This window comes from Vitis riparia, chromosome 11 (genome assembly GCF_004353265.1).
Source record: "Vitis riparia cultivar Riparia Gloire de Montpellier isolate 1030 chromosome 11, EGFV_Vit.rip_1.0, whole genome shotgun sequence".
NCBI lineage: Eukaryota > Viridiplantae > Streptophyta > Magnoliopsida > Vitales > Vitaceae > Vitis > Vitis riparia.
In genome coordinates, this window is record NC_048441.1 from 14,526,551 (window position 1) to 14,542,102 (window position 15,552).

The 15,552-nt window shown below is 36.3% G+C and overlaps 2 protein-coding genes across 3 annotated transcripts; one reads left to right on the forward strand and one right to left on the reverse strand.

Moving 5' to 3' along the window:
• Positions 1-1,029: 1,029 nt before the first annotated feature.
• On the forward strand, positions 1,030-2,185 carry LOC117924998 (calmodulin-like protein 3). The gene has a single exon (XM_034843775.1). It carries the CDS (start codon positions 1,174-1,176, stop codon positions 1,834-1,836), a length of 663 nt encoding a protein of 220 aa, XP_034699666.1. The 5' UTR covers positions 1,030-1,173; the 3' UTR covers positions 1,837-2,185.
• Positions 2,186-3,196: 1,011 nt separating this feature from the next.
• On the reverse strand, positions 3,197-12,595 carry LOC117924997. 2 transcript variants are annotated; one of them, XM_034843773.1, is made up of 5 exons: positions 12,132-12,594; positions 6,064-6,220; positions 4,128-4,348; positions 3,833-4,006; positions 3,197-3,586 (listed from the first exon to the last, which is right to left on the reverse strand). In XM_034843773.1, the coding sequence occupies exons 1-5, from the start codon at positions 12,342-12,344 to the stop codon at positions 3,500-3,502; spliced, it is 852 nt and encodes a 283-aa protein (XP_034699664.1). In that variant the 5' UTR covers positions 12,345-12,594; the 3' UTR covers positions 3,197-3,499. The 2 variants fall into 2 exon arrangements, with proteins under 2 accessions (XP_034699664.1, XP_034699665.1); XM_034843774.1 differs by having other exon boundaries at positions 3,506-3,588; positions 3,872-4,006; positions 12,132-12,595.
• Positions 12,596-15,552: the final 2,957 nt, after the last annotated feature.

Here is a 15,552-nt window from a genome sequence, read left to right on the forward strand (position 1 = left end):
CTTAAACACGTCATATATATAGTAGATACATCTTTTGTTTATTACGGTTAACCGTATTCATGAGAAAATAATATAAAAAACACATTATAGGTTTATGATTAAAATGTAATAAGCCTTTATTTTTATAAAGTCGTCGGTAAGACCCGTAATATTAAGAATTTAAGAAAGCAGAAGGCTGAGTTGACTCAGTGATAACCGTACATGGAGGGAAGAGTGTGTATTAATCAAGTCATACATAGCCTATTACACGCATGGGGCTCACTGTATTTAAATAAATTTGTTGGAAACTTGTACAATTATTTATTTATTTCATGTCAAACACGTGTGTTTTTTTAAAAAGAAAAATTAAAAAGTAAAGAAGATATAGAAAGAAAATAAATAAAATGTCACGGGAAAAATAAGATAAGGTAAAATTTTTCGGGATTCTAGGGCTTCGAATGAGGGATCAAACGATGATCAAAGGAGGGGGTAGGATTGGGGTTTTTAAATTAAAATGATAATTTTCTCCTCACTTAAACATGTTATATGTGTAGTATATACGTCTTTTATTTATTACGGTTAATAATATTGAATTTTAAAAATGAGAAAATAATGTAAAAAAACACCTTATAAGTTAATGATTAAAGTGTAATAAGCCTTTATTTTTATAAAGTCGTTGGTAAGACCCCGTAATATTAAGAATTTAAGAAAGCAGAAGGCTGAGTTGACTCAGTGATGGCCGTACATCGAGGGACAAGTGTGTATTAATCGTAATATTAAGAATTTAAGAAAGCAGAAAGCTGAGTTGACTCAGCCATAGCCGTACATGGAGGGAAGAGTGTGTATTAATTTAACAACAGCATGAAAGTTCAGTTCCTCCATGTGCTACCAAATGCTCTTTACTGGCCTTTTCCTTTTTGATTTTTATTTCCTACGGTTGTTACAGTCACGCGGTTTGTGGGATCAACGAATACACCAAACAACGCGTTAAGTCGTAACTTCTTCCATGCTCAAAGCTTTTTCAAAGTCACCTCCCACCTCAGAAACGATATAACTAACATACAAACACACAAACACACAAATAAACAAATCTGCCTTGTGTTCTTGAGCTCTCTTCCTCTACTTCTCTGTTGTATTTCACTCCCAGAAAAAAAGGGAAAAAAAGAGAGGAAAAAACAACAGAGACAGAGAGGGATGGTGATCATAACCATACTGTTATTGGCAGTTTTATTCATAGCTGGCCTCATTAATTTGTTCTTTTGCTTCCCAACCAAGAGGTTCTACTCATGGTTTCAGTCCTTATTTAGCAGTAAGTATTCTCCTATATCAGAGAATTGCTCCATCCAGGCCCCAAAAAAGGGGTTGAGTGCTGAAAAGAAGGAGGAGCTGAGGAGGGTGTTTGCCACTTTCGACAAAAATAGTGATGGATTCATAACAAAGCAGGAGCTGAGAGACTCGCTCAAGAACATTGGGATCTTGCTGAGTATGAAGGATGTGGAAGAAATGGTTGAGAGAGTGGACGCCAATGGAGACGGGCTGATTGATCCGGATGAGTTCTGTGAGCTGTACGAGTCGATGGGCGGTGGTGGAGGAGATGGTGAGAGAGAAGAGGGCGGAGAAGGGGAGGATATGAAGGAAGCTTTTGATGTGTTTGATGGGGATGGAGATGGGTTGATCAGCGTGGAGGAGCTGAGGTTGGTGCTGTCGTCTCTGGGGTTGAAGGAAGGGAAGAGGCTAGAGGATTGCAAGGAGATGATAAGGAAGGTAGACATGGATGGAGATGGAATGGTGAATTTTGAGGAGTTCAAGAAGATGATGAAAGCTGGTGGCAAAAGGCTTCTTTCAGCCTCATCATAGCCACCACACCTCTTCTGCTACTCTCTCCTCCGCTCCTGGGCATGTGTTCATTTCAAATAAAAGGGGGTTGATTTCATAGATTCAAACGAAGAGGTAGTGGGGGAATTTGGAGGAGCAGCGTATATACAACGAACAAGGCACTAACCGGTCTTCCTTCCTTACTTCCAAGTCTTTGATTTCACAGCTGCGTGTATAAATTGTAATGCGTGTGTGGGGGGTGCGCTTCGTGGGTTTTATTTTCTCCTGTCTTTTCTAGCTTAGTTTCCCTTTGTAAATTGCAAATGCACCTTGACTTTTAAAATCTTAATTAATAAATATTTTCTGTCGTCAAACAAATGTACATAATAAATATCTATCTGCCTTAAGTCCATAAATATCTGTTCCTATATTATGTACTGTATCCAGGACAGAACAAGAAGTCAGGTAGCAAGGCTAGAATTTTTATAACACACCACTGTGTGTTACTACCTGCTCCTGAACCTTATCCAACAGTTTTGTCAAATATATTTTTATAAAAATACAACTTTAATTTGGGATCTCCCATCAACTACAAGATTTGATAACCATAGCAGTGATTATTTTTATTGAATAAATGAACCATTGCAAAAGAGAGATCTTTTTTTTTTTTTAAATTCACGCGCCTCTCCTCTCAATTTTATTTATCTCAATATAAAATGAAACAACAAGAAGAAAAAGATAAAGCGCAAGCAGCAGACCCACGCCAAAAATAAATGAACTCCACTATATTTGCCATGTCCCTGTCTTGTTTACTTGGTGTATATTTGAAAAGGGGAAAGACAAAAAAAATAAAGATCAGAAAGCAAAAGAAAAAGAGGATGACAATCTCCATAGTTTATGTCAAATTGGTCCCCTTCAAGGTATTGATTGAATTTGTATGATAATGAACCCCGAGAACCATCCAGATGTATAGTTACAGAATTGTGACATGGTAAGTTAATTATGAGCTAATTCGTTACAATCGTTTTAGTATGTAACATTTTTTTGCTGGTGGACTCGGAACCTTAAGCCTCCCACAACCCCACCCACTCCACTTCATTACCACTTCAGGCTAAGGCATCAAACAGAACAATGCCATGCCTGTGGCAACACACAGTAAAATGTGATCATCTCATCTCAAGAATCACCCAACGCGTAATGCGCAACGAGGGTATAGCTCGTGATGTGAGCAATCAAAGCTCTGCTTGTGTAAAAAGAGATACCCTAACCCCACATTCAGGGTATATTTCATTCCAGGCATGAGCAAGTGTGGATCCCACCAGGAAAAAAAGAAGGCAAAATCTTGCTCATGAGAACAAATATGGGCTCTGGCGAACTCTCAATGAGACAGGCAGCTATCAAGTGGCAAAGCAAAAGTGGTTGAAGAAACAAATATGGTAATTGTGTCTTGATCCAAAAAAAAAAAAAAGAAGTTGACCATTGAACATCTAGTTTCAAACATTTATGGGCATCATATCCGTTTTCAAATCAAGGAGAACGATGGCAAAAAGCACCCCTACACAATGTAAGTTTAGACTAATTTAAGTGTCTTCAAATCATAGGCATAATCTGTGTATGAGACAGCACCTTACAAAGTTAAAAGCCAGTCTATATATTCTTAGTGCTTCCCAACAGCTGTCTCCTGAAAAGCACAATAGCATATTCTTTAGAAGACATCTGGATGGAAATGGCCAGGGATGGAGCTACTTTGCTGAGCCTGCCTCAGGTGCATTGAGAGTGCATAGTTATTCACCTGTTACACCATCACAAGATCAAATAATAGTGTCATTGCACTGCAGAAAATTTTCAAAAACACCAGCAAAACAATTTTTGTAATGATGATCTGGCTGCCAAGAAATCATGTTTTGAATAAAAGCTTGGGGAACGGCTGAAAAGCAGATTTAAGAAAAACCATGCAATTTGTGAAATAGGTTGATCCTTTCCCCATCTAAAATTAAGTAACATGTAGTTCAGAAGATTTCAGGTTTATGAGCTTTACCTCTAGCGTTCTCAACTGCTCCTGGTACTGGGTGACCACCTGCTTCAGGTGCTGTAATTCCTGGTTCCTCTCTTCACTCTCTTTCTGACGCTCATGCTGAATAGACACAGCCCGCTTGAGAATTATGTTCTCCTGAAGCAGAGCTTCCACTTGTTCCTTCAGCATCAAGTTTTCCTATAATAAGACAAACCATAAGTAAAACAACAAATATGATGGATATGATGGACACATACATTCTGCACCTGGTTGATAACAGTAACAACAACAATAACAACAACAACAACAAATAAACAACCTGGTGAAAACTCTGGGCTGCCTCAGCACTTGCACGTGCACAAATGGACTTTTCTAAAACCTCGAGAGCTCTTGAAGCACGGGCTCTGGCATCATCCATATTAGAAGCACTCATCATCTCTCTAACAAATAGCTCCACCCATTCTGCACCATCCATGGAGAGGTTCTTTGGAGCAGATGGATCCTCAGAAGATACAACCTCTCCATTAGTTGCAGCCACACCTGCAACATGAACATGAATGTTGTTCCTACCATTAAGAGACCACAAGTATCAAGAAGCAACTGCATGCAAGAAGCTTCAATATAGAAATACAAATATCTGATACAAATTCATAAAATTAACAAATGATGATTCTAATTGTGGATACATTCTCCCTCAGAAGGTAAAATCAATATTCAGGCAGTGATCCAATTACCAGCCAATCTTCTGGTCACTCCCAGCCATGCATCCTGCTTCCATTTCAGGATGTACTACTCCCTCAGCTTCACTCTATATCAATTTCAATGATGGCCCTTTTACCTCGATTTCAGGATCATCACTCCTTTGGCTTATCAAATTGGGCATACATTTAATGGTCTATAGATGAGCTGGGTCTGATGCAAAAGCCCCCACTAAACCTGATCGCTTAATCTCTGTCTTGCTGTCCCAGGAGATGCAAGGCCAGTTTTCATGATCAAGGCAGCTCATCATGGGTTCCTGGAACTCTTATAATATTTTTCACTTCCTACAAATCTAACTTTAGACCAAAAGAAAAGTCAAAACCTCCATCTTCTATTAGACAACACCACCATCAAACTCATTACCTTTTTATGAATATTACATTAGCAAAATAGAGAAAGGGACTAAAGCCCACATACGCATCAAGTACACATTTACCAAGAATCTAAGGCTTAATCCTAACACATTTCATACTAATGCCGTCTTATGCTTGATCCAATCTCCAAACTTTCTGTAACAACTTTTGTCAGTCGATTCTGATCAACAAACAAAAAATTCTCCCCTTTGTATGACACTCTGGTAATGTTTGAAGGCAAAAACCTTTTGTAAGGATTTTATAAATTTTCAAGGTCACTATGGAATATATTCTTATTGATTTGGAATGTAAAACAAGGGTATACCAACTTAGCACGCTCTGTGCACAGCAAAGACATCTTAGTAACATAAATAAAGGTTTTGTTAAATCCTAGAAAAGGAAGCTTGATGAGATATCAATCCATGTCAGAAACACAGTGGGATCAAGTAGGATCTGCGGGTGACCAAGACAAAAATCTAAAAGATTTCCTTAGCTGTATCATATCTTGGTCAACCTAGCAATGCACAAATGCAAGCAATATCCGGTGTATTATGAGCTGGCTGTTTGCTCATCAGTGAGATTGAATCAAGTGATACAGGCAAAAAAGCAGAGCAAAAATTTCAAAACCAAACACGAGGGTAAAAAAATTAGTACAGAAAAAAAGCTTAGCCTCTCAGCCTCCATATATTTAGAAACAGGTTTTAGGAGTTAGAAGAAGGTCGCAAAAATTAAAGTCAGACCCAATGAAAATGGCACACAGAGGATTAACTAAAATAGATGTTTATTAGATCATCAATGATATTAAAATTGGTTAGATCCCACAGCACTCACTCTAATATAAAAGCCACCATAAAAGGAGTGGTGCAATCAAAGCATTTGACCCAAAAATAAATTGTCATGTGTATCTATAGGAGATCTGTTTTTTCCCCATTTTCTTTCTCATTATGAATCTACACACACGTCAGGACTCATAATTATAAGAGGAACATAAATATGGGGAAGCTACATCTTACCCATGAGTAATTAAAATGCTCATATTCCCAAACAAACACATATATCACATGATATCCAAAGCCCTAATTCCAGAGCAACTAAGGAATGTCAAGCTTGGGTTCAAATATAGATTTGAAATGATCCATGTACCTTGTGACTGAAGTTGAACTTTTGTTTCCAGACCTACATCAGAAGTACCAGCTCCAAAGCCCAAGCTGTTTTCAGCAGAACCCAGTCGCAGTTCATTGAGGCTTTTGATTGTGGAATCCAAATCATTGCCACATTCTTCAAGAGCTTTCTCAAGAAACTAAAACCAAAGTATTCAGAAATGATTAGAACTTGAAGCAGATCTAATACAAATCCATCCTCCATAATTGAAATATCCATGCAGCTTCTAGAAAAAATTATTTAGAGAGCTAATTGTCAAAAGAAATAGCACAAATATTCCAAAAGTTGCATTGGCAAGGAAATGAAGGTGATCTTCTCTGGTTTAAGTAAGAAAGAGTTGAAAGGGAAAAGATCCACACAGGTTTCTCAAAGAAACTAAAATTTCAGTATTCAGAAATAGTTAGTAACTTAGCATATCAACCAAAGCAGATCTTATATACATCCATGCACCAAAATTGAAAGATCCACGGAACCCCCAGAAAAAAGAATTATTTGGAAAGTTAATTGATAAGAGACACACAAATATTCCCAGAATTGCATTACCAAGGAAATGAAGGTGATCTCGGATTTAAAAGACTGAAAATCAATCAGACTAAAAAAGAAGGAAGTGAAAAGGGATACTTGTTATAGAAATGAAACCCTAGGTCACATTGTGTTAAGACCACTTACCATCTTCGAATGAATTGGGGAGCACAAAAGAAAGATTCCTTTTTGAGATTGCTTACTGTAATAACACTTGAAAGCTTTTCTTGGTCCTTATAACCCTAGCGACCAGCCTCAAGTAAAAGACCAGTTCTTTTCTTGCAAATTATTGAATATGTACAATAAATAACTAAGATTTTTAAGGCTATGGATTTTTTTTTTTTTATAAAAAAAATAGATAATAAGTAGACATCATATATAAAAAGGACACCAACCAAGGGCTAAACCCATCTACACCTGTAGCATACAAAGTATTTGTGAAGGGTACAAAATTCATTTTTGTTAGAAATGAAAAGGCCAATTTGTTAACAGAAGACCTTTTGAAGGACAATGAAACTATTAGAAAGTAAAGATGAATACACAACAGGTGGAAGGAAATTCTTGCAAAGGAAAAGAAGGAAAAATAAAAGAAATAAATAAAATACACCCTAGTTTTTGTCCATTAATTTAAAGAAGAATTAAAATGAAACCACCTAATAACATGTTCCGTTTACTTAACTTCAATTGCATATCAGATTTTCATTTTAAGAGACACAAATATATAGAGGGGGAGTAAATTCCAATCTCTTACTGTGCTCTGCCTATTACATTTCAAGTAGTTTTAAAAATGAAAATAATGACTGCAAGGTTAAAAATAAGAACCTAAAAAAAATCAAAGAGAGATAAGAGAGAAGAAAAAAAAAAGAGAGATGCTCCATTGTTTGAACCCAAAAGAACCCAAAAGAACACAATCCCAAGCCCAACCTGACAGAGAAAACCCAATCCATAACAGAATACAAATCATCACGTGTTCTATTGTTTGAAGTACATACAAGTTAAATGGATGAGTAAGCATAGTTGGTTGCCCCGTCAGAAGCATTATTATGCTATATATATATATATAATTATTATCAGTATCCTAATTGGATTTTGTGTTGCAGATATTTGGTTGTTGTTTCAAAACTATAAATTGTTATGTTTACATCATATTTATGTATATATGATTATACAGTAACATTAGGGCTGTCTTCAATAATTAAGTTTTCCTGCCACACAATTTTGCTGTGAGAATACTTATTTATTGCTTAAAATGGTTTTGGCTCTCAGAAACATCTCCTGTATGATTCCAAGCTAACTTCTTGACCCCTACCATACTTGAGTAACCATATTTCAAGCTTATTCGCATTTGAATCGATTTCCTCCGTGTCTCTGAGATGCTCCATTTTTTTATCAATCAAAAGACAAAACTCAATACCTAGCCCTACCCAGAGTTTTATTTTTGCCCCCAATTTAGTACCAAAGAATCAGGGTCACAAAGTCAAGCCTAAGGCCCTAAATGAAAGATCAGCAACATTAAATTCAAGACCTTACATGACTCCAAATGCTGGCCTTTAACCAATCAAATTTAACCTTTTACAAAGTTCCAGACTCCTTATATGAACCCAATCCAAGAAACCACCAGTCAATGCCAAAACTTCGTCCTCATCACATGCTCTTTCATCCCCTACATTATCATTATTATTATTTGATGCAAATAAATGCTCTACAGCTCTTATAAAAATTAGTAGGAAATATTATGGAATTGCTTGCATATCATTTCAAATTAAGATCTACTCAAATTTTTTATTATTGACACTGCTATTGCCACCACTATCACGACCAAAAGCATTTCCATTTATGCAAATACTAAAGACTATTAACAAGTCCAAGCATGATGCGTGTACTGCACTAGCCAATGGTAAAAAATATGTTAATGTCTGCAACCAACTCAAATTTTATACACATCAATATTTACTTATTTTTAATTACCTACCTTAGTCATAAGATTGAGAAGGCGATAGATACTATTCATATAAAGCATGCAAGAAAGAAAAGTCATCTCAATTTGTTCAATTTCTATGGGAGAAATTAGTAAACCAAGATATGGGTGAAACAACATATAGTATATTTAAGTGTGTGCGCACACATGAGCACACGCATATATATCGATAGCATGTTCCAATAACTGATACAAAGTTAATATGATTTAACGCATAGTTGTTAAAAACCTACAATACACATAATGATATATATTTTATGAAAATCAATATGTATTGCAATCCGTGTCCTATCTTAAGCATATCATACAATACATGATACGATACAAGATATGATGATCAATGATACATACACCTTAATTATTTTTCACATAAGAAAAAATCAAATTCTAAATTTTTTTTCTCAAAAGAATTATTATATTAATTGTTTAAATGTGTAGTAAGGTTAGAAATATCATGAAAGGGAGAGAGAAATAAAATAATCCTATTGAAAAACTATATATAAATTGTAGTTTCCGTTTGAAACATCTCATATTAAAAGTTAAATAAATTTATCCTTAAAATGAACATTGGAGAATTTCTATTTGAATGATTTGAATTTTAATGTTGAAAATGATAATAATTAAGAAATAAAAACTTTCACTTAATATTTATGAATAAGGAAAGTTAAACTTTGGATATGACATATAAAAACATATATATCAACACCACAAAGAAATACATGTGCTCCTTCGGATTAGGAACTAAAAATTATATATACAAATTTAAAAAGTTTATTTTTGTGAATTTTGTGATGAACCTATACATTAAACAAACATTTTGTTAAATTGAACTTTTCAAAACTCTAGTATTTAATGCTTTCATATGGTATGATATAATTTAAAATCTTTAAATCCTATTATCTTTCATTAAATTGGTTATATGTTATTCTATAATTCGTGCTTGCAATATATATATATTTATAAGAGTGCATATTTTTTTCTATTTAATTTTTTACTATATAAAAAACTTGTAATACATGATATACCAAAAAAAAATAAAATGATATGTGATACATTTTATGAGTTAAAAACTATGGGCTCAAGTTGGAAGTACTACAAAGACAAAGCAAAGGCAAGAAGAAATAAGTTTAAAGTAGTCAGATAACATGTTCAAGGATGTAAAATTAACAAATAACATTGCCCAAGAAAAGTTAAAGGTTAATACAAGTGTTTTGGAATAATGCTTAGCTGGACTAAGTTCAATATGGTGGCATTTTCCTTGAGAGAACACGCAAAGAATGTGATTTCACAGTAGTCATTCTATTTTTTTAATATTTGTTTCCAATTTTTGATGTCCTAGTAGTAAAAATCCTTGATATTCAATATATAATATTACCTAAAACATGAGAACTAAGTGACATGCAGAAGCTGTTTGACACACATTGTAACAACTGACTTTAACATGTTTGACACCACTTGAACGAAAAAGACTGTTTACTTTAGATCCCAACACCTAGGAACAAATACACCAATCTTTCTTCATCTTCAGCCCTATCTTTAAGTGAACCATCTCACTTAATTGACCAATATGAATTTGATGTAGTTTTTATTTATTTACTTATTTTGATAGGCAGAATTTGATGTAGATTTTAATCTTATCTTACATATAAAGTTTACAATTCAATGACGGGAGATTAACATTTCCTTCTGTAAAATATAAATAAATAAAGAACCCCCTCTCCCCTCACCCCTTAGATCACTAAAAGAAGGATTTGTTTATTATATATTTGAAAACAAATATGGGGTGAGAGAGTTCAAGTATTCATGTGTGCTTTTATAAAAAACAAGTTGAAGTTATGTAAGGAGAAGAAACGAAAAAGGAGTCCTTTCTCCTCCTACAAAGGGAATGGGGGAGAACTAGACAGAATTCCATGTGCCCCAACATCAAATGGAAGGACCCCAAACAAAAGAACTCACCATAGATAACCTCACTTCAGAAGAAACCCACTAAAAATGAAAATTAAAGATAATAATAAAAAAAAATTCCAGAAGAGATTGAAATACTTCCAAAATAATGGCCCTCATCCCATATTTAGTAGTTCATGAGATAGAAGTGGATTTAGGATGCGGGCATACGACAAGCATACAGAAAGACAAGTTTTGATGCAGTTATACGGCAAGCTTGCAGAAAGACAACAGAGTATCATCTCATTGAACCCTAGAGTGATACAACAACAACTCCACTCCCGTGTCCTGCTTCAAAAAGCTACTGACCACTGTATTGATTAGATTAGAAATTCTTTCAGCCACAGAAATTAATTTTAAAAATGGTTGAGTGCAGTTTTTTATCCACTAGCAACCAAAAATTAAGCCTTGAATCATGAAAATTTGCTCTTTTCATGCACATCATATACTTCAGTATCTTTCAATCGTTCTACTAAGCTATATTGGTAATTTAGTCCAAATGCCTAGAGGTCATACTGTTGCATTTCACATAAAAAGTGTAAAAAGATGGGAAAAATCTCAGTAACTTCCAACAATATGTCCACATATTTCATGAACATCTGACATCCAACTGCCAAAAGAGATTCCAAACTCAGCCTGACCCAACCTAACAATGGGCTTTTTTCCCAACCCAGCCAGAAAATTTCAAACCTGAAATAAGGTTCAACAGACTGCATGGAAAGGTCAGGAATATAGTTCTAACAAATACAGGTTAACCTAGCCAGGCCAATATGTAGTTGAGACTTGACAAAACATGATGTTTCTCCTGTTTACTTCCAAAAAACCCATGAGGTATTATAATAGATATAAACGCAATATGATGACACGGTAGGAACAACTGAACTCAAATTGAAAATCGTGATACCCACAAAGATGGTTTAAACTACTGATTCACTAAGGTCAGTAAAAGAAACCATAAAAGAGAACTAGCATGTTCTAATTGATATTCACACAGTCTAACACAATCCATCCACACTAATCTCAGTAACAACCATTTTGGCTTCTTTAAAAGCTGAAATGCCTGGAAACGATCAACCTGCACTCAGGTTTCCAATCCTTATTGAACATTGTTCTGGTGGTTTGATACGAGTGGTCAATCACTAACCCCGGACAGTTAAAAACACCAACAGATCTTGCAAGATATGATTCTAAAATATCTGAGTCTTATATTAACAATTGAAGAAGTCCTTAACTTAGCATCTTGAATGATCATATTTAACTGTTTTGTCATATTAGCTCTATTGCATTTCTGCTTGCACATTCTAAAATCCGAAACATACCAATTCTTATTTTTCCATCGCACAAAGAATACACAGAAAAAGGGAGAAAATTGAAAACCGGGGCCACCTGTCAACAATTTTAGTTGGTTCCCTCAATTCTCCAAGAACCAAAGAACTACAAATGTCATACATTGATGAAACTGAACGAAACAAAATTTATCATCAATCAATTATCATTTCAAACAACCCAAATCTAATACAAAAACTAAATGATAGGCCAATTTAAATATCCTAAAAAAAAATAATTAATGAATAGAATTCCTTCGAGGGAAAGAAAAAGGACGTACCTGCTTGTCCATATCAGGGAAGATAGCTCTGAGATGATCAAGCACCGACGCTTGCGATGCCGTAGATTGAGATTGAGAAGGAGAAGCCGAGATGGACCGAGGAGGCGAGAACCGAACCGGAGACGAGGAAGAACAGCGAATTCTCTTGGAAACGGGAGGCGTCGTTGGTAGGTCTTCGAAGAAGGATCTCTTCCCGCACACTATGGCAGACATGTTTCGCTTTCGTCTGCTCCCTTCCTTCCCTACTCTCTCGCCAGCCGATTCGCCCCCTCTCCCACCGTCCTGTTCATGCAGCGATTTCTCGGTTTATTTTTCTTCACCGATGCTATTCAAACCGATATTTGCACAGCCGAGCCGAATCAAAAATCCCCCTGTAGTTGTAAGGATACGGAAGAATCAGGGTTCAGAATTAGGGTTAGGTTTTTTTTCTCTCTCGGAGAGAATCATGGCATCTATTTGATCCGCCTGTTTATAAGTTTATATAGCCATGGCTTGTCTCCGTTCTTTTCTGTCTGCGATACCACAGAGTAATAATCAGCTGATGCTTGAGTCGGTGGGAGTTCTGTGAACCCCCATTTAAAGTTAACCACGTAAGCAAAAAACTCTTAAAGTTGACCCGTTCTAGGATGTGGCGTGATTCTATTGGCCTTTCTAAAAATGGATCACGTTAGGAATAAAGCTCTTCACGCTATGATCCTTTGGAAAAGGAGGAGCTTTGCGCGCCTCACCGCGATCAATGTCTCACAGCCGCTGATGATGCTAATCCTCCAGATCTGCGGTGAGGAAGCGAAACACGCGTTGGTTATTTCGCGCATTCGTGTCGTTGGATAACGGGATAATCCGTAAACTCTATCCGAATGTATGAAAGTAGCTATAACTTGGCCAAGTTTGTGGCCAGGCCAAGTTTGACTGTGGGGTGGTGGCCGGGCCAAGTTTCCGTCAAGTTAGAGCTAATTTCAATCAATAAAAATTGGGTTCATTTAGTTTATAACTCGATAATTATTTTAAAAAACGTTTTTAATATTTTTAATATTTTAAAATTTTTATAATTCAAATGTTATAAATATTAGAAACGTTTTATAAAATCATTCTCAAATACACTTTTAATCTAATTATATGATTCGAAATCCATTTATTATAATTTAACAAAAAAATTTATATATTTAAATTACATAAAATTTTAAGATAATAAAAATTAATTTATATATTTTTATAAAAATAAAAATATATGAAACAATTATAATTTGATTTTTTCTTAAATATTTAAAGGAGAATAAAATAAAAATTATAATTTAAGATCATTTAATTAGCTTCCAATTAGGTTTAGGTATTGTTTGATTTTTTAATTTTTATATATGATTTATTTTTTATTTTTATTAACTTATTACTTCTTTTTATTTTTTTTACGGAATATAAAAAATTAAAATATCTGATTTTTTTTTTAAATGCTAAAAATAAACCATCATCACTAAAATGAATTTGATTGTTTTTATTTTACTTTTTAATATTTAATGTAAATAAAATATTTTAAAAAACATATAACTTTGTAGACCCCCTTTTCAAGGGCTGAAGACTTGTAGTTTTTTTTTAGGAGATTTTTTATAGCATTGGAAGGAGGTCGTCTCACCCTCTGGAAGAGCTGGCAGCACCCTAGGCAAGTATGGGGGCCCCTTCCCGACACGTGAGACAAGCTGCATGAACGGCATGGAGATGGCAGGAGACCATGCTGGTGGAAGTCAAAGACGCCATGCTGGCTGATGGAGGGAATAGTGGAGCTGGTAGTGGCTTCTAGAGGAAGATAGAAACAGGAGAGAAGGAGGAGATTTTTTTTTCTGGGGAGGATTCCTGGAGCTTGGGCTGCTACGAAGGGAAGGCTTAGAGGAGATTAGCTAGAGAAGAAGGAAGCTTGAAGGAGGAACCAGAACGGACAGCAAAGGGAAGAGAGTGAGCTTTAGAAAAGAGCTTGAAGCCTAACTAGTCTTGCTGGTGGGGAATCCATTTACAGGTATGAACTATAAGTCTTGCATTTTCCATTATCCTCCGATCCTCTAGACCTTTTTAGCTCTAGTTCTAGACAATATTTTGTTTGCTTTGGTTGACCTCGGTCCTCTGAATACATGATCTGTTCTTGAGTTTTCTTTGATACGTTAATCTCACCTATTTCGAGCCCATGGATGTCACCTGAAGTGGAACTCTGTGTGATCATCATGTGTTTTACCTTCCCATATTTGTTTAACCCCCATTGTTCACCCTGGTTGTGTCTCTGCGATTATCCCTATATTTGTGTTGTGCTTGGTGAGTTGTTTGATCTAGAGTATTGACGGAAATGGAAATGAGCTAAGTAAGAAAATGAGAGAGAGGTTGAGGGAGGATTTTTGGTGGCCGTTCAGAAGGAGAGAACAGAGAATAAGGTGACTGCAATGGATGTACCCTTGCTGCTGTAGCATGTGCGCAGCCTCGGCAACGTGGGTCGGATTATGAGGGTCGGTTCTTGCCATCGCCTAGTGATATATACCCAACTCAGCTGTCGTCGAGCCGCCGGCGGCGAAACGCCTCTGCCATGTTCCTCCGCCACTGCAACATTTCACTCTCCACGCAATCAGCTGAGCAAGTCCATCTCAGGTGTCGGAACCGTAAAGCTGCTGCCCAAACGACGCCATTTCTGGCTTGCGACTCTTGTCACAGTGTTCAACCCGTTGATCCCTCCGTGGATTACTTTCCGATATTCGGACTGCCAGATGGTGGTGTCCCACCACAAGCCATGGGTCAGGCTGCTGACCTGCCATAATCCGCAAGTCAGGCTGCTCAGATGCCAATCTCCACATAGCCTCTTGATCTCAATGCACTTGGAGTTCCAGGTTCTACAAATTCAGATGATGGTGTTCTTGCCATCACTCATGGACGTTTAAGACCGGTCATCCCTTACATTCTAGAAGTGTAAATCAATTAGGAGCATGTCAGGTTTTCTGGAAGTTGCTCCTCTGCGCCCGCCAGCTATTAACCCCATTTTGCTCAAATCTGACCCTCTCTACCAGTCATACCTTAAGCTTTTATAGAGTAGCCATTTCTTTTAGTTCCATGTGGACTGTGCTTATGCCGTCCCTATTCAAGGTTATTTTATCTCACCTCCATTTCTCTACCCGGTTTCTCGGCCATTGTCACCCTTCTCGCTCCTGCTCTCTCTATATCTCGTTTCAGATCCTTCAGGGCTACCCTATTAATTTCCATGGTCTTTTTGGGATAATTCCAGCAATCCATGCTGTTATTATCCGTCGGGACCATCCACAGATATTTGCGGCACTTGGGTTTGAGATGATGGTGGCCGTTAGGTATGCATCAGGAGCTGGATTTTATGCTAGTAAGTTTCCGGAGCGATGGAAACCTGGTGCATTTGACATTGCAAGGCAGGGCTTTCATTAAG